This window comes from Triturus cristatus, chromosome 8 (genome assembly GCF_964204655.1).
Source record: "Triturus cristatus chromosome 8, aTriCri1.1, whole genome shotgun sequence".
NCBI classification, from domain to species: Eukaryota; Metazoa; Chordata; class Amphibia; order Caudata; family Salamandridae; genus Triturus; species Triturus cristatus.
In genome coordinates, this window is record NC_140591.1 from 1,518,085,929 (window position 1) to 1,518,112,696 (window position 26,768).

The following is a 26,768-nucleotide window of genomic DNA, read 5'->3' on the forward strand; positions in this document are numbered from 1 at the left end:
GATCTGCGCGTGGCCACCACAAAGCGGGATCGGCGTCTGTGGTGATCTGCGCGTGGCCTCCAAACAGAGGATTTAATCGCAGGGTGTGAAGGGGGGGGGGCGAGTCGACAACTCCCATCACAATTACCGTCTGTCCAATGTGCTTGTGCAGCCGCTGAACGTATGACGCACTTCACCTCATCAGCACTTCTTTCAATCAGTCTATTAGAGGCGCGGGGTCCCACTCGCGTCGTCTGATGCATAAGGCAATGAACCGCAGCTTTCCTGCACAAGATAACACAGTGACACACTGTTTTATGTCAAAGGAGCTATTCAGGCTGTGGCGGGAACACGGGGCGCCTTAGAGGGCCATATCTATTTAAGTGTCACAGCAATGGAATACAATTGCACATCTGCGGCAGCTATTAATACATACTTTTGAACCACAGAAGATCCACTTATAGGATGAGAACTCGGACATATTAACTCAGTCTTTTTTGCATGGAAGAAACAAGAAATTGTGTAAATTAGCTTGGGATTTTTATCTACTTATGGCATTAAAACTGCGTCCAATTCTTCACTGTTCTACTTTAATCTGATGATCACATACCTGCTAATTTACCCATGAATGCCACCGTGTGTGGGGGACTGCTTTAGGACATCGCAGGAATGTGTGAGCCAATCAGGTGCCCGCCCGCAGCAAACTGTTAAGTTAGGTAGGTAGTCAAGACCTCCCCTCTGAGGTGTGTGACCCCCGACCCAGGAGCCAGGCTCACGTAAAGGCACTGAGCCTGGTTACATGTTTTCCCTGACACTATTAGATGGCATGGGGTGCAAATAGTGTACTGTCCCGTGCAAATGCCTTTCACTACTGTATTATGAAAGCACAATACAGGAGGTGTTAAAATGTGTGACAAGAACATACCTCCATATTTAGGCTGGTGGACTGCAGCCGAGATAAAACAAACAAGCATTGGCAGTAAAAGTAACGCAGCGCGGCCGTAAAAGCGAAAGTCATCGCGATCGCTCTGAAAGCGAAAGTGATCGCGTTGACGCGCTAAAGCACAGTTTTCAAAGTGCTGCTGAAGGCTGGCGGTTCGCGCGTGAACGCAAGCGCTAGGCCAGCCAGCAGCACTTTGAAAACTCACCTACAAAATGTCTCTCCGAGCCAGCGCATGCGCTGGGCTCACCGAGACCTAAAAGGGGATCTTCCATAGGGATGTGCCAGCGACCGCGTGGTCCTGAAAGAGCCAATGTTGATCTGACTCGGCCCTGTTCCACTCGCAGGTGGGTTGCTTGATAGTAGAGTTGCAGATTTGGTATCCCAAGGTCCCCAGAGCCCGGGAGAAGATAGCCTCCAAGCCCAGACAAAATGGTGCAATTCAGATTGTAGTTTCGGGCTCATCTCTTTTGGGGAGCTAGAGGAAGCGTTCGAAAGAGATAAAAAAACCTGGGTCGAATAGTCATTTTGAGAGCTGCGACTCTTCCTAACCAAGAGATCCTATCTGGCCTCCAAAGGGCTAACTCAGATTTAATGTGGCTATGTAGTGTTTGATAATTCATGATTAAGGTATTTCGGAGGGTGGAGTTGTCTGATGTCCCTATAGAGTTCCTTCTTGACTTCAGGGAGGTCCTCCCGGAGAGAAGTGAACAGCGACTCAAGGAAGGAGCAATTTACCGTTTCTTCCTGATCCTCCTTCTGCATCATGGGGGGTGTGAGAGCTGTAGAGGCACGGTCCCCAGGAGTTGTCCCATTCGGCCTAGAGTGCATCTCCCTGATGCTCCGTTCCTTTTTGGTGCGTGTCGTAGACATGGCCAGTCAGGCTGGCAGGGTTATCGCCTGGGTGGTGGTGCGCGAGGATCCCCAATGTTCTGCGGACTTCCAAAAGAAGTGATCTCCTGGGCGGCGCTCCTTCTCTTTGGCGCTGTCTGTACCATCCCCTGCGAGCCAAGTGCTAATGTTCCCTGCTCTTTCGTCTCCTCCTTCGGTGTGCTCCGCGCAGCCGTCCTACACAACCAGAGGAAGCCTGAGTGGGGGTAGGAGCAACTAAGAACTCCTTGGGTGCCCCCGTAGTCCGCCGATCTGTGCTGAACCTCTACCCTGTAATAAATGTGGACTGCTCAACCTGCCGATCCGGGGTTCTCCTCCACTGCCCTTTGGTCAGCCGGATTGGAGTAATTACTGGGTCTGGTGCCCTTCAGGGCACATGTTCCAAATCTGGTCCAGCCTGCTTCCAGGGCTGGTCCTGGTCAGGTAGGCACTGTAGCCAGGGGAGGTCTTCTCCAGTTGTGGTGCTGTGCCCCCGCTAATGTGAATTTCTTCCCATCTAGTGCTGTGGACCGAAGGGCTGCTGCGTTATAACCGTGCTGTCCGGTGGTATGCCCCTCCTTAGCAAGTCGGGCGATTCAGGCAGACGCTAGGCCCCACTGGGCCGCAGCTTTTTTGCCTCGCAGGCGCGTGCAGCTGCTCACCGGCTAGTGTTCCTTGTTGGGCTATTCGTGGCCTCCTCCAGGCAGTGCCGCCCTGGTCCACAGGGGTGTGACAGCTCGATTTTGCAAGGCGGGTGGCCACGGCAGTCAGGCTGGCCGCTACCTCTCCAGGTCTCTCCGTTCACTTCTTTGCCGCAGCTTCATCAGCTGTGTTCCGGAGCCTAAGCAGGACTGCAGAAAGCACAGGGGTGAGTGGGTGACTCCACACTCCCAGCTCCACTGCCGTCCATTGGTGATAACAGCAGGGCAAGGATGCAGGATTATGACGGTGGTCGAGGTGGAGAGACGGAGAGAAGCATCTCACTCTGCCAAAACGGTCATTTATAAAAGAAACAGCACCTTCTAGTAACTCAGCAGTGTCTTCCTTAACCCTAGTTACACTAGAGCTGCCTTTACCAGCAGGCTTTGCCAGTGTAAGTAGTGGGACCGCTGCAAAATTATTCTTTTTAAAAAGCATGTGAAATTGTGTTTCTGATTTTCCTGGCTTTTTTCAGCTGTATTAGCTTCTGTTGAAGCACCTCAATCCTTTTTCCAACTTCAGAATATAAGACTGTGTTCCTGTTGAAATGCCTTGGACACTTGCTGAAGCAGCTCTGTGAAGTCTATCATGAAGTGCAAGAAATAAAGAAATGTCTCCGACTTCATGTCATGAAGCAATCGTGGCTTTATGTGAATATTCATCACTACTAGCAGCAAGATGCTCAAGATGAAGTACTGATGACTCCCAGTTTTTCTTAAGCGCTGTTGTTGCGCTGTGCTGACTTGCTACCCATGTGATTTGCTGCAATCCACCAAAATGTTTTAACTGCTCTTCAAGATTCTCAGCTATCTCTCCAAGTTCTCTTCTCCGCTTACGTGAATAATAATATAATTTGAAACATCCTTTGAGTACCTCTTCACATCCGGATAACATCACACACAGCAAGTTCTAGATTGTGAGCTTCACAGTGCACAACTGCAATATGATCGCAGTTGTCCCACCCTTGATGTGTGGAGACTTTCCCCAGTAGCTGCTTCACAGCACCAGATTTAGTGCCCAGGTTCACAGCAGCGCTGGCTGTATTCAGACCAATGCATTTCTGACTAAGAATATCCAGTGATATGCCCCTGCTTTGCAGACCAAGCAATAATAGCATTTTTCACTCCGGACGCAGTGGGGCTTTTCATGCTGGCAATATTACACAGATGGGTAACAAGGGTGCCTTCACAAACAAATCGTACATAAATCAGTTCCTGTTCTGGTTTTCCTTTGTCAGTTGACCCATCTGACAGAACACTGAGGAACCTAGCATTTTCTATCTGTGATCGGATTGTAATTTTTATGGTCTATGAACTTGCATTACAGAGTTACAGCATGCATGATCGTTAGTATAAATTTCCTAATTACAGTCAGGTTTTTTCTTTTTCTGCAGTGTGCAGAGTTTTGGAAACTTAATAAAAGCCTCACCGTCTTTTGCAACATGAAGTGTTGTATTGAATAGAATGTTGAAGTTCCCGATATTGTTTTCATGTATTTATGTGATCAATTTGATTATGCAGGTCTGTTGGGGTTTTTGAACTGCAGCTTCATGTAACATGCATGCTTCATGTGGTTTGCTCTTGTTGTCACTTTTGAATTTTTCTGTTACACCAGCGAAGACATAGTATCGGCAAGATTGGGAAACGTCCTGCAAACTGCATCTTGAGACGTTTTTTACACTGGTTTCTTCTAGGACAGCTCCATTAGTTACTTTTTCTTCAATCACTGCCCACTAAAAATATTAACAGCATTTCTGTTTTACAATTGTCTTTTTGTTTGAATATACTCCCTATGCTTTTTGTGGATTTCTAGTGACTTCCTTTTCCAAATGGCTGAACTCTCTCTTGCATTATTCAGTGACATTTAAGCTCCAATGGTTCTTCCCAACCGCAACCTGATGCCTGTCATTGTTGCGGCACTCTCTGCCTTTTGTCTGCATTCTCGTCACTAAATAGTCAGCACTGCTTGTGTCCTCTGAGCTTCAGAATCTTGCAAAAGAAAAAAATAGCTGTAACTAATTTAATATAATGGGAACTATTTACAAACTTCTAATTGTAAAAGCTTTACAGTTTTGCTTTTTGGCTCTACTTGCTGCAAAGATCTATGCAACGTGTGCATGGCTTACCTGTCACAGGCCCTGCCGAACTTGGTGTTGCATTCAAAGGTTGATAAGAATCTTGACTTCTAATGCTAGTACTGTACACTCCTACCAAATATTTTTCACTAAATGTAATGGAAGGTTGAGTCTGCCTTGCTGGTATTCTAACTCATGCCTTCTTGATTTTTGCTCAGCGAGTGTTCAAACCTAGACTATGGGTACGTAAGGTTTTAGTTGTTCTTTTAAAATAGACATATTGCCTTTCATTGAAGCAGTATGGAGTGTTTACTTCAGTGATGTAACAATGTGAAATGGGTCTTAATGCAGGCAATGAAAATTGCACCTCTCTCCCCCAGTTAGGTGGTAAAATGCAGAGGCCTGATTCTGGTCTACTGTGGTTCCACTACACATGCTGCACCATTGACAGCTATACCTCTGATTTTAATGCATGAAAGCGCAAGTAGACAGTTGCTGTACCCACTCATTGGGGTCCCCAGATTACAATAATGATTTAGTGGGAGGTCCCTGGTTCCAATAAATATTAAGTGGGTGTCCTCCGAAGTCAAAAGGTTAAGAACCATTCATCTAGGGCATGTCATTTCTCAATACTACATAACGAGTGTGTTCCAGAATTATAATAATGCTTACTAGGTATAGAGAAATTTTTTTCAATTTTTTAATTGTTCAATTTAACAACAAGGTTGCTACATGGTTTTCTTTAACTTAAAATGTAATTGTAAAATTATTTGAAATTATTGCTTTGTTGTACGATTGTTTAACATTTAGTTTTTTGAATGGTGTATCCCCTTTAAGAAAGCTTTTATAGGTTATTTTAACATTTGTTTTGTGCTGTTTGTTAAATAGATGTGATAAAGCCTCTGAGTCCAATCCACACAGAGAATGGAGGCAAAAACCTTTGGCATAGAATCGACACCATATGTACAAGGATCCCTTGTGTGCTTCATGGGGCTAAGGTCAACGATGTGCGGATTACAGAATTGGAGTCTAAAAAACATCTTTATGTACTAGGTAGGTCCTAAATTTGACATTTCATTTCTTCAAAAAAACAGAATTATCTTTTGTATGTCTTGAGTATAGCTGCCTTTGCTGGCACTGAATGCTTAGTAGTTACATAGTAGAGTTGAAGGAATTTACCATGTTTGTTAGGTGCTTTTATTTCACGAAGTTAGGCACTGGCGGCATTCTAATTCCGCTTGCTGAATTAGTTCCTACCAATTGGCACGTGGCAGAATTATTCTGCCTTTCACGTCTCACATTGTTCACAAGAACAATAAGAGGCTCCACAGCACATGCTTACGAGCGAGAGTGGGGCTTGCCGGCCCCTGACACAATTTCCAGTCGCAACGGAGCCTTCCAGACATTGGCGGTCGAAGAGGGATGCTGTTTGAGTAGATTTGTTGCCGCTTGAGTTGATTTTCTACCTCTTGAGTTGATTTTCTACTCAAGCTGCAGTTGGCCATGCGGTCTTGCACTAAGCATGATGCTGTTCGTGCTGATTTTCAGCGCTGCTTGCACTACCAGCGTTAATTTGCTGCCCGAGCTGCATATTTTCCGCTCATTGGTGGAAATCTGCGGAATCTCGTAGAGTGTTTCTGTAACTCTGCAGAATTACAGTGAGTGAAACTCTGCGAGTTCCGCCCACCTCTGATCATAACCTCAAGAGAATTAGCTAGCATAAGAGCAAGCTGGGATCTTGAACGTGGCTGTTACTCTGCATACGTAACCTAGAGGTTGCTTAAGAGAATGATATCTTCATTCTGTTTCAGATGTAGATGTGTTTTCTACTTTGACATCAATGCTACTTCATTATTCAACTTTACTTGGACACAGGTACTTATTGGTTATCGCCACAAGGGGCTCTGCAGAACTTGAATCTTGTAATAAATAATCAAATCAACTGCTGCAGCATGTGGCATCCCATCCAAGAACTTGGGTGAAATGATGGAGTTGGCTGTGGAAATAACTGAAAAGCATGAATCAGGGAGCAAGCCTCAGGGCCTGCTCCCAACCGTACACAGTGGAAAACGTCAACATCATTTAAAAACAAAAAATAAAAAAAGTGAAACCAATAACATATACAATTTGATCTCAAAAGGATCTCTGAGGGTGTGTGGCTCGTCCAGCTTACATGGCGGCGGCATTGTTACTTGGCTCCCAGCGGTCACCCTTCTAATTGGACACAACCCTAGTCCACGCCATACTGAAACCATGAGAATTCAACCCACTCGAGGCTTGCGAGGCAGAGACAAGCAGAGGGCAAATGTTATGTTATGTTATCCGAATTTATATAGCGCACAGCTGCCCCAGCAAAGGGGCGTCCCGGCGCTCCTTGAACAGGAAACCGGCACACAAGCAAACCAATGGACAAGCCATGACAGTGCTAGGCATCCAGGGGGAAAAGGAAGGTTTTAACAGCCTTCCTAAAAATCAGAAGTTCATCAATAGCGCGAATATAGGCAGGAAGTGAATTCCAGAGCTTGGCAGCAAGCACACTGAAAGAGCGGCCACCGACCCTAACCCTCTTAAAGCGAGGAACTGTAGCCAGATGAAGCCCTGAAGATCTTAAGGACCGCAATGGTACATGTGGCGAAATAAGATGTTCCAGAATCTGAGGGGAAGAGTGCTTGAGAATTTTAAACGAAAGGCAGAGAGACTTAAACTTAATCCTCTGAGAAACAGGGAGCCAGTGAAGTCCGTAGATGTTTTTTTTGGCCGAGCAAAATCTCGGCAGGCCCACCAGAGCCCTGGCGGCCGCGTTTTGAACGCGTTGGAGTCTAGAAAGTTCGGCCTGATTAGCTCCGAGCAAAAGGGAACTCGCATAGTCCAACCGAGACAAGATAGTAGCTTGTACAATAAGCTGTCTGGTTGGGGCATCAAAGAATTTGAAAATAGGTCTAAGCCTACGAAGAATCCCAAAGCACATGGCAGCGATTTTCTTAGTATGAGAGACAAAGCTAAGTTTGGAGTCTAGCCAAATCCCTAGGTTTTTCACCTCGGTGGCAGGAAGAGGGGTAGGGCCAAGCTCAGGTGGCCACCAATGATCACCCCACAAATGGCTCTGCTTGCCAACAATAAGCACCTCGGTTTTTTTTGCATTCAGTTGCAAGCAATTATCTGTCATCCAACAGGCCACTGACCTGATTCCCTCACGGAACTTGGTGGCCTCTAGGTCAGACGCCCCACTTATTGCAACCGCCAGCTGCGTGTCGTCAGCATAAGACACCATAGTCAGATTACAGCGCTTAGCGACAGCAGCCAGCGGCTGCACATAGATATTGAAAAGTGTGGGGCTGAGAGCCGACCCCTGTGGAACACCCTGTGTGATAGAATAGGGTTTGGACTGGAAGGGAGGGGTGACAACCCTAAATGTATGGCCAGATAGGAACGATCTAAACCATTCGAGTGCCACGTGATCGACACCAGCCTCACCCAAACGCTGTAGTAAAATTGCGTGTGAGACGGTGTCGAACGCGGCACTGAGATCTAGAAGCACTAAAGCCGCCGTTTGACCAGTGTCCACCAAAGTTCGTAGGTACTCAACCATAGAAAGAAGCGCGGTCTCAGTGCTATGGCCAGGTCGAAAACCATTCTGAGAAGGATCTAAGATATTGGCAGAGTGGAGATGGTTACATAGAATGGTATTAACATGGGCCTCGGTCAGTTTTGCCACCCAAGGAAGGAGGGAGATGGGACGATAGTTCTCAAATCTTAAAGGATCCAAAGCAGGTTTTTTTAAGATAGGCATCACCTGCGCTTGTTTCCACCTGTCAGGAACAGAGCCTGACATCAGAGATAAATTGACAAGATCGCATAAAGGAGGAAAACAAAGTGTCGCAGATTCTCTGAATTGGGCAGGTCGTAGAGGATCCATAGGGGAACCTGATTTAACTTTCGCCACGATTTTATTAAATTCTTCCATCGAAAGCTCAGGAAAAGTGCGCAAAGACATAGTTGTCTTCGGGCCGGAATCCAGCTCCTCCAAAGATGCAGATGGGCCAGGAAAAGAACGGTAAATGGCCTCCACCTTTTCCACAAAAAATGCTGCCAGGCCCTCACAATGAGTGGCAGAGCAAATGTCAGCGACTGGAGCTCTACTGGCTGTGAGATCCTTAAGCACCTTAAATATTAATTTAGTAGGATTGGTGCTAATATTAATTTCACGAGAGAAGTAGGCGACACAGGCTTTACAGACCGCTCTGTGATATGTTTTTATCCTGGCAAGATACAATAGTTTTTTATCAGATAAATATGACTTACGCCAGGCTCTTTCTGCTTGTTTACACGATTTCCTTAAGAGCCGAAGTGAGTCATCATACCAGGGACTGGGTCCGGCGCGACGGCGCTTACTCTCGGTCATTGGGATCAGGCAGTCTAAGGCTCCAGTCAGCCAGCTGCAGAAGAGATCATAGCCCGTCTCAGCATCGGTAAAGGAGCCCAGAGGATATGAACTAAGAAGCCGATGAAAGTCGGCTAACTTCAATTTTTTCCATGGGCGTCTGAGGGACACAGGCGCGGCTGCTCTAAAAGGAGAGTCCTCGATCCAAAGGTGCAACTCTATGAGATGATGATCAGTCCAGGCCATAGGCCTGGGGGGCAACACTTTCACCATAGTTAAATTGGTAAAAATAGGGTCTAAAATGTGCCCACCAATATGAGTGCAATGTTTAACCAGCTGGGGTAGCTGGAGAGCTTCCAAATCGCAAGGATGCTGCTTGCCGCAGGAGAAAGGGAAGCATCAAGATGAGGGTTTAAATCACCAATAATGCTAAAGTTAGCAGCCCTTAAAGCTAGAGCGCTGACAACTTCAGGGAGAGCAGATCTAAAAGCAGCATCCGGCCCCGGTGGCCGATAGATTAGTAGTCCAGAGAAGGTAAAATGCGGACTAACAGAGATACAAAAATGGGCACTTTCACAGCCAACTATATCCAAGACCGTCCATAGGCATGAGTAACAGGATTTGACAGCGGCAGCAATACCGCCACCTCGCGAGTTACGGTTATGTGTGTATATTGCATAGTCAGAGGGAAGAGCGAAGTTGACCGCAGCCAAAGCTTCCTCATGCAGCCATGTCTCCGACATAAAAAGAATGTCAGGACTTTCCTCCATAAGTAGGGTGTGAATATCCAGATGATGTTTGACCAACGATCTCACATTAAGATGACAAACCTTAAACTCATAAGGGGCCTGTAATTTTACTGGCGGTGGAACTAGACAGTCTAGGCACTCAGGAGGGGCTATCCTATGGGCAGAAATAAAAGCGGGCCGCCTCCCAGTCACGCTACAACTCAGGGCTGCTTCGCTGGGTACTTCCGACCAGTGTCTTACGGGGCCAAGCCTGACCCCAAGTGGACCACCGCGTGGCTGAAAGCCCCTACTCCCTAGCGGTCCTTCCGTCAGTGACCTTAGGAAGCCCTAGACCTGGCACAGGCCTTCTGCCTCTCTCTCCGCCGCCGCCGCAGGCCCGGTACTCTCCCTCTGGGCTGGGGGTCATGCCAACCCCTTCACAAGCCGCTGGCGTCATCTTCAGTCCAGCTCCCTCCAGTCCTCAGCAAGAAGCCAAGAAATTGGGAGTTGATATCGCCACCCAGAACACCAGGTGGAGGGGTGGCGAGGTGTGGGGCTTCTTGCTGAGGACTGGAGGGAGCTGGACTGACGATGACGCCAGCGGCTTGTGAAGGGGTTGGCATGACCCCCCGCCCAGAGGGAGAGTACCGGGCCTGCGGCGGCGGCGGAGAGAGAGGCAGAAGGCCTGTGCCAGGTCTAGGGCTTCCTAAGGTCACTGACGGAAGGACCGCTAGGGAGTAGGGGCTTTCAGCCACGCGGTGGTCCACTTGGGGTCAGGCTTGGCCCCGTAAGACACTGGTCGGAAGTACCCAGCGAAGCAGCCCTGAGTTGTAGCGTGACTGGGAGGCGGCCCAGCAGCTTAGGTGGTGGTCGCCACCACAGTCTGTTATAGGCGGGAGGCCTTGACTCACTGTACCGCAGAAGAGGTTGGATTGCCGAGGCAGCTGACACAGACTAGAGGATTTCCCCCACCCCATTACATCTCTGGATACTAGGTTTCCAAAGCAGTGAATATTTAATGCCCTGCAATAAAACTGGATTGGCTAGACCTGGTCAACACACTCTGCAATGAGGATTCATACCTGCAATATTATGCCAGAGAGGGCCCCAGAAAACAGACACTGGCAATACGATTGGAGACACCGTATTGGCTGGAGCCAGGGGCAGTCGCATTGCTTGGCCTTACCCTGTGCTCATCCATGCCTCCTTTTCTTGTTCATTGGGGCAGGAGCTGGGCACTTGCAATACTCCGCGTGGGACTCCATTAGAGAGCCACTCTAAGAGTGGGCTTCATCCTGCAGAAAAGGCCAGGCTAGGTCCTGGTGTGGTTTGCGGCAGAATGCCCACTGGCAGTCTGCGACTGGATGGTTGGCTCCTACACAGGCCTCTGCTGACCCTGTTGGTTCGAAGATGACAGCAGCTACACAAGCCACTGACTTATCATGTTGCCTCCTATGTCCTGTTGTAGGGGGGTCTGAATGGGTCCGCAGTGGGGCCCAAGACCGACAAGCGGCATACGTGGAGTCACAGTCCTCGTCAGCTACCATGGCAAAAGATCAGGTGCTCTCTGCCACCAAGCAACGTACAATGGGTGAGTATACCCAACCAGGGGGAGGGGGAGGGAGGGTCCACTTTTGCACCTGCAGAGTGCAGACATGAGGGAGTTGCCCCAGACAGTGTAATGCTCTTGGCGGCCATTACCCAGTCACAAGATATGCTAAACGCCACGATCGTGGGGTGGTGGGGGTTCCACCGTCACCTTGCTCCAACAGGACCTTAGGAGAGCTGTTGAATGGATTATAGAGACCGAGACAAGGATTTCTGGAGTGGAATACTCTGTCACTGTCTTACAAAAGAAGGTGACTATTCTCACAGCCGTGATCAAGGAGCTGGCTAGAGTTGAAGACGCAGAAGTAAGGTCTGTGGGCTTGTTGGAGCGTTGTGTGAGTCAGTCAATGGACAACTTTTCCTGGGCCAGTGGCTTTGTTCAGTAGTGCCTGAGGAGACCCTCACCTTGTGATTTGTGGTGCAGAGGGCCCACTATGGCCTTGGTGCAGAAACATACCCCCCGGGCTGCAAACAGTGATTGCCAGGATCTTGAGTTAATTGGACTGGGATGCAATACTTAAATTTGCCCGGCTTTAAGACAAGGTCACCTACCAATCTCACCCTATAATAGTATTTTCAAATTATACCAAGATGGTACAACAATAACGCCAATCTTTAATGGCAGCAAAGCAACACCTGCGGGAAGTCAAACTGCAATATATGCTATTATACCCAACTCGTCTAAAAAGCATCTTCAACTCGCAGACATTCTTTTTTGAGTCTCCTGAGGAGGTATTCCGGTGTACCGATGAAAGGGTGACATTGAAGCCGCATAGACTGCCACGCATAGACTCAGATTCTTCGCAGGGAGATAGGAGCAACCCGCCTATTGAACAATTCAGTGAAGCGATGCAACAGATCAAAATCATCCAGGGGGAGTTCCCGGCGGGATGGAGAGACTTGAGCCCGAAGGGAACATTCCCAAAACTTGTCCCCAAAGTGGCTTTCCCCTCACAAGATATTGGTACTAAAGCGTGAGTCTGACGATGTCTACAAACTTTGAGGTGTGGACTAGAATATTTCCAACCTCACACCTTGGAGGCAGTTGTTCTATCATCTCTAGCGGTTTGAGCTGGTTGAGTATGGGGATCCATTGGGACGGGCCGAGCGGTACGCCCTCTTGGGGCCACATATAGGCATATCCTCCGGCAGATACTTATTGTTTTTGGAAGTATGGGGGGGTGGTTAGGGGAATATAATATGTTGCTTTGTGTTTCATATATATATATATATATGGACCTGCAGCATGCCCCTTCATCAGAGCGCTCACTGAGATATTGAAACTACCACCTCAACACACTATGAGTCCTACAGGACTGGATGATCCCATGGGTTGCATCCATGGGATTTCATGGAATGTCCGAGGCATCTTGGATAAGATCAAAATGGGGGGGGGGAGGGGGTCTTAAAACACGCTAGGGGACTAGAAGCTGACATTTTGCTACTACAGGAAACACATCTAGGCACCAAAGTTTCTTGCCTGGGCAGATAAGACTACAATCAGGTGTTCCATTTCGGTTAAGTGAGGGGTTCCAGAGGTACATTCATTCTGATTCAGCGCTTTACCCCCTATTTGGACCTTGGTAGACCATCAGGGTAGATACACAATGGTCACGGGCACTGTGTATGGTGAGCCCCTCACTTTTTTGTATATATGCCCCTCCCCCTCTTGGACAGATGCTCTAGTTGCTACACTGTGGGGCGATCTCCTGGTGGGCTTGACGGTGATGAGGGGGTGACTGGAACAGCGTAATGAATCTCTGAAGTGGACCGGTGACGCTCTCGATGTCCCTCCACTGACACAGGCAGGTCCTGGTTATCCTTCATCACATCCGCATTGGGGCTGGTAGACGTGGGGAGCACATCACCCGTATAGGGAAGGGGACACCTATTTCTCCACAGTACATGGCTCCCTCTCCTGATTATTTATTTTTTCCCCAATACCTATGTGCATAGAGAATCAGAAGTTACCAGCTCAGGGGCTGTCCGATATCCCCCGATAACGATAAGACTTCAAATTGGGACATTGGCATCTCTCACCATGGCTACTACAGAGCCCCGACTACACATCATTCGGTCCATTGAGGAGTACTGGTCTTCCTGATCACCGCCGCCACCACGAGGCTCAGAGCAGTTTGAGGCTGCTTTCAGCAGCGGCGGCAGCTTCACTTTCTTCCGTGCCTTTCTTCACGGTTTTATGCCTCTGACACCCCTGAGCAAACCGGGTGTATCAGCGAAGGGGGGTCTGGTGCCCCGGTGCCTCCGGCTGCATTAATGGAAGCTGAGTGATGAGTGATTCTCACGGCATTACCTCCAGACACACAGCGACCTAAGGGTAGATGGACTGCCTACCAGTGAACTTTCTGCGATAGTTTTGCAACTTTCCTTACAACCATTCTCCTGCTCTTGGGCCTTTTCTGCCCAGGTTAGAGCACTGTAGTGTATCGACTGCCCGACAGACTCGAGTACAGCACTGTCTGTGAGCAGCTCTGAGCAGAGCAGCTGTCAGCAGTGAGTTTCACATTGCAGCTTAGACACTATAGCCCTAGGCAGGATTTTCCCGTTGGTAAGTGGCCTGTTACACGACGGAGCAAGCACTAGAATCAGTGATGTTTGTGCTTAGGAACAAAGCATGCAATAAAGTTCAGATTACAATAAGAAAAGGAGTTGGATTGGTGAACAAAGTGCGATAAGGTAGGTGTTCTGTAGCCAAACATGATCTAGCAATTTTACACTGTCAAATGCAATTTGTCTATGGCTCTGCAAGAATCAATAATGATCACACGTGTGAGATCAGTAGAGTAGATTGTGGGTATACAATCGTTTTGCAGTGGGATCAGGTGTTTTGCAGCTGATTCAAGTTCTTGTCATAGCTTGTCCTTGCTCAAATGAGTGTAATTTCTCATGTTTATCTGTTTCCATGTACTAAATTCGTTGATTATGCTCACAAAAGTATCACTGTTAGTGTCATATATGTAGTAGTTAAATGTCATTCATAAGTACTCTGAAACCTTGAACATGTCACACATAAGCAATCTGAAACCTTGGCAGCTATGTCTCTGACACCACTACCATTTCTCATATGTGAGGTCCTGTTTTGATCTAACAGAAAAGTTTTTTTGTTGGATGTTGCATGAAACATACACAACATTTGTCTTACAAATGTCTGTAATAGACTCTAACACATCATATTGTGTTTACTTAATTTGGCGCATATGTACATATAGCTAAACCTATAACAACCGTGTGCACTGTCTATTTAAATAAATGTAGAAAAATACTAGTTGCAGCGTCTTTTTGCTTGCGACAATAATAAATGCGGATATATACAGATAAAATGACTTAAAAATAAATATGGATAAATAGACGGAAATGTTAAAAAAATAAATACCATAAAACCGGGAGCCCTAATTATAATTTCTCTCCTTTTTATCATTTGTAGCTCTTAAAAGACCCAGGTGAGGACACTATTCATTCAGTTAATTTTTTTAATAACAGTTTTACAGGGGATATGAAAAAGGTTGTAGACCAGGTAGAGGAAGATACTAATAATTGCCTGGGTACCTCAAAATATACCCCAAATATTTTGCGGTTGGGTGATTTTAATATACACTGCTTTCACTTTTCAAACTCAACAGCATGTGGTTTCAATGATGTTGAGGGTGATCCCTTACATCATTTTAATCATAATCACTATGGGGAAGCCCTGAATGGATTACTAGTGATTATTAATTTAGAAATTTGCAACCCGGCCGATATTTCATCGGGTATGCTGCAAAAACATTTGGCACTCCACATCAGGGTACAACGATTGATGATATAATTATAGTCGAACCCCTTATAAAACTCATTTCTAGCTGTGAGGTTAAGTACCTACATTTTAGCGATCACGCTGCAATCACTGCCAAATTGAATTGGGCAGGAGCACGTGAGGCAGCCAAGACACGTTAAACCAACGATAACTAAAACAAATGGGATCACCCTAAAATGGGCCATGATAGATAAATCAATTTTTGTCTAGAATATAATTGCAAAAAATCAAAATAACATTACAACGTGCTTAGAAACGATATGCAGCCCAACACAGGTAATCATGGCTTTTGATTCTATACTTTCGTAGATCAAGTCCCAACTATTTAGAAAAAAGGTGAGCCCTGAAATAGTTTGGCCGAGAAGGTTTGACTAATCCTGCACTAAGTCCATAAAAGCCCTGCATCAGGCCCTTGGGTCAAACACCAGAGATACGGCCCTAGTAAAAATATGCTGTTTCCAATATAATGAGGCCAGGAAGATCAGAAAGAAATCCCTAAAGGAAGAAGCATGGGAACAACTCCATTTAGCTGCCATTTCTGAAAATCCTAGGGACTTCTGGAGTATTATTAACGCCCCTTTCCTTAAAAGCATTAACATTGGACTGTCATGAAGACCCGGAATCATGGTTCACATATTTTTCCAGTATATTTGATCCTGATATGGAGGGGGCGAAACTGCAGTTTTTACCTATATGTGACCCTAGTAATCCTCCCCTGATCTTTGATCATCAAGAGATAAGAGAAGCCCTTATGCAGTGCTCTGGCAACAAAGCGCCCGGACCGGATTGTACCCCTATAGATTTCTTCCTTGATCAGCCAGACTTATGGGGTCCTGTGCTGACAAATGTCTTCAATGTAATATCTAAGGTGGGCCCACCAGACTCATGGAAGTCTATCTTAGTTCCAATCAACAAGAAAGGGGGACAAAGCCGAGGCCAAAAACTATAGGACAATTCGTCGATAGATAGCACAGCAAAACTAATGGGAAGGGTCTAGAGGAGTGGGCAGCCAATAATAAGGTCTTAATTCCAGTCCAATATGGCTTCTAAAAGGGAATGGGCTCTCAGGACCAGTGCCTTAATTTAAGCCTATTGATCGCCAAGTACTATCAAGTAAAATCTGAGAGATTATACTTGGCGTTTATGGACTGGTCGGCAGCGTTTGACTGCATGGCACATCAACATCTAGGGAGGATAATGGAAGAAATGGGCATAGAGGAGTGTATTTTATCTTTTATTAGGCAGCTCTACTCATAAGCCACAGTCTGCGTCAAATACACGAGAGATGGGGAATGCACCAGGGCTTTTCCAATTAATAGGGGGGTCCAGCAGCGTTGTATGCTCGCCCCATTTCTTTTTAGGTCTCGCCTACGCAGCGTGCATGCGCTGCATAGGAGACCTTTAGCCGTCGCTCTGCTCTTTTTAGAAGCACATACTCGTGCTTGTTGCGGCATCCACCTTGCAGGGGCGCGCAACAAGCACGAGTATGTGCTTCTAAAAAGAGCAGGCTGCGCGCACGCACCACTCGCGTGCTTGTTCTTCTCATTCTGCTTCGCGCACGCATGCACCACTCGCGTGCTTGTTAATATGATAGAGCTTACCGGATTCACTTTGCCCATACTTTTCCCTGTTAACATCTCTCCCTGCCCGTACCTCGAACTAACTCTACCTTTCTCTGCACACACTTCTCTCTGCCCCCACTTATGTCAGCCTCCACCTCTTTCTGTTTGCATACCTCTAGCCTGCATCTGTCAACTAGCGCCTTTCTCAGCCTACACCTCTGAGTCCATTGCTCTCCTTGCCTGCACCTGTCATTCGCCATCTTTGCCCGCCCCCCTGCCACCTGCCCGTACCTTTCCCTGGTCCCTGCTCTACCTCTCATTGCTTACACCTTCCAGTGCGTACCTCATCCTGCCCTGCATGAACCTCCCCCTGCCTGCACCATTCCCTGCACACACATTTTCCTGCCAGCAGCTCTCCCAGCCCGCAGTTATCTGTCCGCCCTTCTCCCAGCGCACACCTCTCCGAGCCCACACTGTTCCCTGGCCGCACAATTCTCTTTTACACGTTTCTGCCCACATGTCTCTGTCCACACCCCTCCATGCCTGTACCTCTCCCAGGCTGCCCTGCTCCATGACCTTCGCAGTCCATTGCTCTTCCTGCCCACACATCGCCATACATTTTCCCAGCCGGCCTTAGATCAAATCATCAGCAAGATCTCTTACAGAGCAGTTTGACTCCAGGACTGCTGAATCCCCTCCCAGCACTGACCTGCCCTCTCCATGTGACAGCCTCCCAGGCTTACCGTGGTGGGCGAAGGACTCGTGTGTAGTCCGATCAGCCTGGCTCATCCTATAGTAGTCGTCTTTTTCACACGCCACTTTATAAAACATGTACGAAGCTTCAGATGGTTATAAGCAGTTATTGCATAAGTTATGTTACCGTCATTGATAAAGTGCCATTAGAGTGGTCTTGCAGCATTTTCGAGTCGGTTTGTAATGATGTTGCTGGTACAGTGTTCTGGTACAACCTGTGTGTGCTAGAGTGTGTGTGTTAGATATTCGGGGCTCTGGGAGGTAAGTAGGAGTCTTTTACCAACCACCTACACATCTCAGTTGGTAGACATGCCCAGCACATGGAAGTCGTCTAAGCATGTTGCAGGGTTTGAGATTTCTGTCTCGTTTTATAAAAGTTGTTGGGACGTTTCGCCAAGAATGTTTACTATTACATCACCCCGGATACACCAAACAGGATCCATGCATTTGAAATCCTGCTTTATTTACATTAACTGGGATTAAGTGGAAGCCAGTTTGCTGACGACATCTTGAGGACATTCGGAAACCTTCTGTGGGAATGCATTCCACCCATTGCCCACCATTGGCTTTGTAGTTTGTAACTCACATTTTCTTGCTTTCTGTTTGCTGACTTTATTTCTTTTAGGCTGACCAGTTTCAGTTCGTCCCTTTCCTTATCCAAACTCTAATTACTATACTCTAACAGTACTGAATTTCTGTAAACGGGGCTTTAAATCTTGTTATTCTGTCACATTTGCTGTTTATTCAAAGACAGTGGTCAAATGTCAGGCTCTGTCTTCCTGGAGCTTGGGCTTTACTTTTTTTCTCTGACTTCAAAGTGAGAGGATTTATGTGACAATCGTGTTGGCTGCTTTTGGGACCTTATAAGTATTTAGTTATACAGCACAATATCCTTGGTGCAACAACAACTGTTGCATGGCTAAACACTTATAAGGTCCCAAAGGCAAGACCTATTGGCTATGCCAATGCTTGTTTCTATTTACACCAATGGGGTGGAAGTCCCCCTGCTGGACTCAATACCAGACGTCCCTAAAATTAACCCCAATTCTCCTGTATGCTGATGACGCGGTGCTTATTGCCCGCACGGGCCTTGACCTTCAAAAGTTACAAGATGTCTATGTGAGTTACATGCAAAAACTAGGGCTAAAAACTAATGAGGCCAAGACCTTCATTTTAATTACTGGTCGTAAAAACAGGAAGGTTCCAAACTTCCATATATCTGGCCAGAAAATAGCCTATACAGCTTCCTCACCATGGCAGTATCTAAATACATAATAGCACAGAAAAGTGAGAGTGAGGGGCAATGTCTTTGTATACAACAGCATACATGGCAATATGTAACTGAGCAGGATAGTGGGAGACATCATGTTGTGAGACCTTGTACTTGAGCCAGAGGTAACACTGTGCAGCCCAGCCGGAAGCATACCGAGACCCACCATTTGCAAGCAAGCTAGCAGAACACATTCATGCATTCTATCAACATCCATCTGTGTCTTTATTCCCCTATATGTGGGTGTATTGTATTACTGTATGTGTGTCATTGTGTGTTGGCACATTTGACTACTGTCTGCATACATATTGTTGTCTGTTTGTGTTTTCTGTTATTGCATCCAAACGTAGCACAACAATATGCAGTCTTTACTACAAAGAACACCTTCTGTTAAACAAGCCAGACCTGTTGGCCTTGCCAGTGCTTATTAAAAGAGTTATGACTGTCTGTACTTTACATATTGAAGATGTATATAAACAAACATACTTTACATATTGCAATAGGTCGAAACTTGCAGAATCTGTAACCTGATATAACAAGTGCATGAGGCGTGATATGGTAGGATCAGAAATGTACAACACCTATGGCCTCCCGAGCAGTTCCCTCAGAATTAGCAGGCCTCTTGTACAGTGATTAGTATAGTTAGCAGTCTTGGCATATTTGAGCTGCTCCTGTGAATCAAAAACTGCCCGACCTTATCACCAATATTCCTGTCAGACTTGTTCATAGAGCACATATATTGCATGTTGTAGTTCTGATCATGGTGTGCGTCAACTGTTAACAGTTTTCTAGAATTTTTAACATGTTCATAATCCTAGGTTCTAAGCATGTACTGCTGTAGATAAACATGCTCTGCATACTCCTGCCATCTAATGTTGGGCTCAGATGTTTGCGAGTTGTTTTTCTTTAAAAATGTCTTTTTGGGTTGTGGGGTGTACTCTGACTCCACCTCTGGTTGGCAATGCACTTGGGCACAGACTCCATGTTAGATTGTGACTTATTTTTTCCCATCCGGTTTGAACATGTACTGACAAGGCTCCGAGACCAAATGTATTCCCACATTTTATTAGGGCTCACAAGGTCAAATTCAACACTAATGACTGCGAGAAACCTTTGTCGTCTGTGCACTTTTCAGCAACACCCTTTGGAGACCGACACCCTTCTATCGACTCCCCAACTGCCAGTGTATCTCCAAAGTCATGTGCCTCCTTGTCTTCAAAAAATTATTCAAGGGGAATGCACACAGTGATGGTACAGATGCCATTCTAGTACTACCCCATGTGACATGCAAAGTATCTGTCCTCCACCCGTCACAAGGTCTGCAGCCTCTGCCTCTACTCCGACCATGATGATGCCACATACAAGGCCTACCTCGCTTTCAGTCGAAGACGACCCTCTGATACCGAAGTGAGAGGTGTTGGGCACATCAGAAAATACAATAGCAATCCTCCAACGAGGCCCCAACGTCTTTGGAGAACAGGCCCTTCTCTATGTCAAGGAAGGTGAGGATACTGGCCCTTCAGGCATTTTGCCCTACTGACCTAATCCACAGGCTGTCTTTTCCTACAGCTCAGACCAGGAGGATGAAGAGGATCCTCCCCCCCCCAACTCCTGCAACTACCGGCCCTTAAAAAATCTCCACCAGGGTCATGCGTACTGTCCTGTAGTGATTTTCGTTCTGGGCACACTTTGGTTCTCCCTTAGATTTTTGTCTTAGATGTTTTAGGCTGCCTCTGCTCTGCATAGCCACCTATAATACGTAGGAATACGCTGTACATGTTGTTTGTTATTCTGGGACTCTTCTTGGGATTTAGTCTGCGCATCTTGTACAAGGTTGCTCAGAATATATAACAACATAGTGTACTGTTTGCTTGTTCAACAACAGTTCCTAACGTTTTAGACATAATACTGCCACACAGTTACATCTAGCACATATAAATTGTGTCCTTTCCCTTTGGGGGCAGAGAGGAGTATTCCGTCAGAGAGGTCTGTTACGGAACGACAGCAGTGCCTGACATGCAGCCCTGTGGTGAGGTGTAAATTTCGCACATTACACATATCTGAAGAGTTCCCGTCATGTGATCGTGAGGGAGAGTGAACAGAGAAAACAGACTGTGCTGTATAGGTACCGCGTCGTGATGAAAGGTTGATAAAAAAGACTCCTGTAGAGTACGCTGCTTGTGATATTGTGTGTACAATGAAGTTATCTTAAATTGATCTTAACAACAAAACGTCTCTTGTAAATAAACATTTTTACAAAGCTACGCTTGGGTCACTGTGTAAACAGACATGCGCTGTGTGAAAATACAAATTTATAAGCAAGGTGAAATCATATGGTATTGGACCGGGTGATTCAGTGAAGTCATGTTCAAAAGGTAAAAGATAGTGAAACACAAATTTTTCAGTTCACTCTCCCTCACGATGACATGACCGGAACTCTTCCGATATGTGTAACGCGCCAAATTTGCACCTCACTGCATGAACCAGAACACCACCGTATGTGTTTCATCACCGAGTTAACGGTAAGGATATTATGCGTTTTGCTGTAGTTTTTCCACCGACCGCGCCACCCTATAGTCTGATAATAGTTTTAACCTCGTTTTCACGTCCACACGACAGTTTGTTGAACTCGCACTTCGCTCCGGCGAAGCATGTCAACTTCATGTAAACAGAGAGTGTTTACAAAGGTTAGACCGCACAGCTCAATTTTATGCATGCAGGGAGTGGGCTTTCAATCGCACGTATCACAATTGCACCATTTTGAAATTTGGACATGACAAACACACGAGTGAGCAATTGTTCTGGCACTTTTTCCGCATAATAAACCGCAGAGTGAACCTGCTCACAACACCCGGTGTACCGGACATTTCTGCCATTACCGCGGGCACTACATTTACCGTGCATTGATATTGACTCCTTTAGACACACGCTACGCATGCTAAATGTGGCGAGGATTCCACCACCTTTTAAATTGCGCATCGCACAATTCTCTGACTCTCATTCACTCTTATTCATGTCTTCACCTAGTAATTTATGAATTCACCATTTTTGGTAATCGCGCCACGCACAATTTTCGGATGTTCACTCACTTTGCATCACGGTTTTCCACTTTTCACTGTCTGTTACATCAAACTAATGATGTTCATCCTGTGCTATTAGTACGACCTGCTTTATTTTGATATTTTCAGAATGAAAGTCCCTTGAAGAAGGGCGTTAGCCCGAAATAAGTTAACACACGAATACTATGAATGCAATAGTATGAAAGAATAAAAAAATAAAATTAACGACTGATCGAAATCCTTCGCAAGACTCTTATATACATTATTGAAAACTTGACACGGTGTGCCGATTTGGGGACGTTACTCCCACGGGAGCCAACGCTCTCCAACACGCCAGACTTTCCCACAAGGAGCTAAGGGCAAATCAAACACCCAGACCCAAGACCGCACCAACTAGCGGTCTGGTACCAGTGGTCCAAGAGTTTGGCTACTTGTGCATTACACAGGAGTGTATAGGCATCGTAGGGGAGTCCTGCAGGCCTACCCCACGAGCCTCCTACACTGGAAAATGGAAGCTATGTATCCATTATTGTTTTCCTAAACACCTGAACCCCCTTAAACCTGTCCAGTATATGATCTGTTACCTTCTCCATCTTCAGAATCAGGTCTCGCATATACTTCCATAAGGCTCCATTAAGCCGTTATACCTGCTTACATTAAAAACAAGTAACGCTCCTCCCATTTTTGCACCCTGTTGTGAAGGCTTCATGGAGGACCTCAAATGTATCATCCTCTCAGAGACACGCCCATGTGGAATCTCAATTTCCTCCTTAACCAGGGTCCTGGGGACCACTTTTGAGCCCCTGCACTCTTGCTCTTGTAAGTCCTTTTTAGGTCTCGCCTGAGCCAGCGCTTTAGCACTGCTCTCGCGAGAGCTTTTGTAAAAAGGGGATCTGGAAGTGCAAACAGTGCTTTTCAGGCCTCCAAATACAGTGCATGTGCGCCAGGCGCGCGCACCATTTGGCAGCCTGAAAAGCACTGCCTGATCACTTTCACGGCCGCTTTGATGTCCTCAGTGAGCCGCGCGGCCACTGAGGACATCAAAGTGCACACCATTTGCCACCCCCTTCTTGCTTGTTATTGTCAAGCTAGGTGTTAAACCGCTGCCTCGTGTGGTTTCTATCTATTTTGTTTCTCCTTCCTGTTCGTCCTTGTTTCCTTTGATCCCTATCTTTCCCTTTCTCAATCTCACCCTCTCCCTGCCTTTTACAACTGCGGCTGCACCACTGTGCCCGCCCCCACTCCCCCCTCCCACTCCCTCCTCGTCAGCTTCAGTGCGCTCTTGTTCCAATATGCCACGGGGTGACGGGAAACAAAGTGAAAGCAATCTCCGTTGGACGCAGACTCTTACACTGAACAAGCATTTGCAATGCATTAGGTCTCGCATTTACGCGAGTTTGAGCTATTGACATTGCAAATAACAATGCCTATTGGCATTGTCATTTACAATGCCAATAGCTTTAACTCGTGTAACTGCGAGACCTATTGCATTGCAATAGCGCAAACTTGACCGAATAGTATTGCAGTGCTGTAAAAGGCCACCAGTTACATAACAGACAGACACATTGACTTTTGGATAGGCATGGGGAGATTAATTATATTTTACGAGAATTAACGATGTTAAGCCTATGCAGAGGCTCGTTCCCAAGCAGCCCGTCACTTGCAGTTTTGTTAACGCGGTCATTCTTTTTACCATTGCTTGCTTCATAAATGCTCAGTTTTTGTATCTCGTGTTTATAAGTTAGTGAGCCCAATTTCCAATTTAAATGTTCTATTATTGTATTAGGCTCCAAAATCACCAGCGGCTGCACTCCGTTATCGTACCAACTACCGGAAAGCCCTTCAGTTCCATCAAGGTTGCTCCGGAAGTGACGGTACCTCGACCTGCTGAACATGATAGCGGCCAAGGCATAGCTCGGCAGAGGATGTAAACAAAATATATTTATAGGCTTGGATTACCTCCGTCATGAAGCAAGTGGCTACAGGGGCAGTACGAGCCGAACAAGCAGTCTGGGTCCGCTGCTCACCGCTCGACCTACATTGAGGAAGCGGACGCTCCAACCAGCGCTGCAGAGAGGTAGGCGCTACTACCCCTGTCACCACACAATTAAACAAAGTTATTTAAACAATCAAAGTCAATTGCACAGACTCCTGCCATATTTGAAGCACAGTCCCAGGGAAAGCATGCTGTCCCTGCACAGCTGTGGTATTAACATGTCTACCACATGTCCATACTTATTTTCGGAATTCTCCCATCTTACTCTTCTTATCAGGTGTTCGCTTTAGTATGCTCCGCACAGCCCCAGTATGCGCCAGCCTAGATGCGGACGTTCCTGCCGATGGTTTGGAATCAGACTGAGGGCAGTCGCAATGCTTCACATCGGTATGCAGCCACAGCTATCCTTTGAGCTCCAACTCAGGTGGTTTCCTAGATAGCACTTCTTTCATATGCTATTTTTAAAATCCAAAATCATAATCTTAACTTTTTTCCTTCCTGTAAGATGTTTTGGTCATTCGCTACGTTCGGCGTCCTATTATTAATGTGGCTTTTGTACCGAGCACATAAAGTTTTTTTTATTGTGTAAGTAAAGGGTAGAGTGGTGAATTTTGCAATCTCACTTCTCAATACTCTTGACGTGTGAGCAGACAATATAAAACGGCCTGCTTCATTTTTGAGTTTTCATTCTATAATTCTCTCCTCTAAACAGACCCTCGACCCCTTCCCCGGATTTGGCAGCACCAAAATTGGGATTTTGAGGCTCAAAGTCGGTTTATTTTGCTGCAGCTTTTCAATATTTTATTTAACTAGTGTTCCTTGATTGTCAAAACCTCACTGTCTCCTACCATTAATTTACCCTGCCATCACCATCTTCAGCCATCACATCTCTGCCAACTGCCTTCTCTGGTATTCTCTTCCTCTGCTACCATCCTCCTGTTGTTCGCTTTTTTTCTCAACTGTTTTGTGTCCCCTCCCCTCCTCTTCCGTGGCCCTTCCCTCCCTCTCACCTTCCTCTGCCATCAGCCTCTCGCTCCCTTGTTGCCACACTTATCTGCCGTTGCCATGCTCGTTGAACTCTGTTATACATCTTTGGAAGTCCAAGTAAGCCCTTGTATACTGAATAATGTTACACATTTTGTGGCAGCCTTTCTTATGCTGCATGCAGCTTGTCTTCTGCTGTGTGCAATACATTTCATTTTCTAAACTTTGGTATCCTTTGTGTGATGCTATTTGAAATCTCCTGACATATATTCACAGTGCTTTGTTTTGCGGGCTGGAGCCTCCTAGAATTATAAATAAATGCACAATAGTACTCCTCAGCCTGCCAACCAAAACTTTCGGGGGGGCTAAGTCTTCCAGCCAAAGGCAGAGCGGCTGTAAAAAGGGGTGAACATACAACAAAAGCCTTATTAACGAGTAAATGGTCTTTTAAAGACCTGTTAAGTACTCGGGTCCGGCTGCAATTAGACGGACGCCAGCCCGCAAGGCTGTCTCAGCCGGGCTGACACACATGGGGGGGGGGGGCTGAAGCCCGGTGAGCCCAATGGGTGTTGCGCGCCTGATGCAGAGCATGTTTATCTACAGCAACGCATGCTACAAATGGGAAATGTTGCTTGCCCTGTAAGAATGTGTTTGTAGTGTCTAGTACGTAGATTATCATGCGCTCGCCCTCTTCTTCCCTTTCTTATGAACTAACTTCCATTCACGGTACACATGAGCACCAAACCGCGCTCTCTTGCCCCTCCAGACTGCTCTCCCGGTGTGCAGAAAACAATGGGTGCCCGTGCACGTTGCTAACAGTGCATCCGTGACTCAGACCTTTAAAGAAAAACAACTTGCAAATGTTCAAGCCCAACACTAGATGGCAGGAGTATGCAGAACATGAGAATTTACAGCAATGCACACTGCCAACAGATGTTTACAGGGAAATATTTTCCTTCCCACGTCATGGAATATTGGAGCAACACTCCTATTCACATGGTAAAAGCGAAGCCTTGCATTTAATTCAATCACGATTACATAAAATATATTTTCTGATGACATTTTCTTTTCTGGAACAGAAACTGTGATGCACTCTTCACTCCCATAGGCTTTAGGTGATGCCACGGTATTTATTACAGATTATTCTTTCCCTTGGCACGGGATTTTATTAAAAAGCCGTTGTTGTTTTGTTCGATCATACTGACTATTCTTTTTGCGATATAGTTGTTGCAGGTGATGCAATCAGTCTTTATTTAATCAGTTGTGTCATTGTTTATGAGCACATACATTGCATACTGTGGTGTGGAGTAATCTGCTCTTGGGCATTGTTGCAAACCTGCAGCTTTTTAGTCGACATACCGGGAAAATGTTCTAAAAAAGCACCCTCTGGCCACACTTATGTTTTGAGGAGAGGCATAGACCACCTCCTCCATCCGAACCCCAATCTGTTAAAAAATAAAATGATAACCTCTTGGCTTCGTTGATCTGCTTAGCTGTGAGACACAATAAATGTCATTGAGCATTCATTGGCTATCCTTTTCACCTTATGCGAGTGTATCTGCATCATTGGGTTTGTTGATGTGGAGCCAGCTAATGAACTCTCTAGAAAGACGAATAATGACCGCACCAAATGGCAGAGGCTTAGACAAAGCAGGTGTTTTGGCCCACTCAGCTTTTTTCAAGGCATTTAACATAGCAAAGTAGGATGTTTCTGGTGGGCTGATTTGTTTTTCCTGCAACAAACTCCCAGTAAAATGCAAACTCCCCAGAACTAGACTGCCCATGCTGATCTCTCCTGTGTGGTTTTGTTGGATGTCTCCATACACCTCAAATTTCCAACCCACCTCCTTCATTGTCCTCATGTGTCGCTGGAGAGGCTGCCATATGAGGTCAGCGCGCTTTTTCCATTAATGCCCCATATCCCTATCTGCCACAGTTCTCACTGTGACGTCCGGTTTGTCTCCATGTCCTCCCTGGTCGTGTTCCGTCAAAGAGTTTTAATGGTGAATAAGGCTGTACATTGCTCTGCAGCTGCTGAGCTGTAGTGAATGATC

At 46.3% G+C, this 26,768-nt stretch overlaps 1 protein-coding gene across 1 annotated transcript in view; it reads left to right on the forward strand.

Moving 5' to 3' along the window:
- WDR73 (WD repeat domain 73) overlaps positions 1-26,768 on the forward strand; it is a 74,559-nt gene that overhangs the window by 27,173 nt on the left and 20,618 nt on the right. Inside the window, exon 6 of the mRNA XM_085623351.1 lies at positions 5,451-5,615. Coding sequence (XP_085479477.1) covers positions 5,451-5,615 — 165 coding nt within the window. The remainder of the gene's footprint in view (positions 1-5,450; positions 5,616-26,768) is intronic.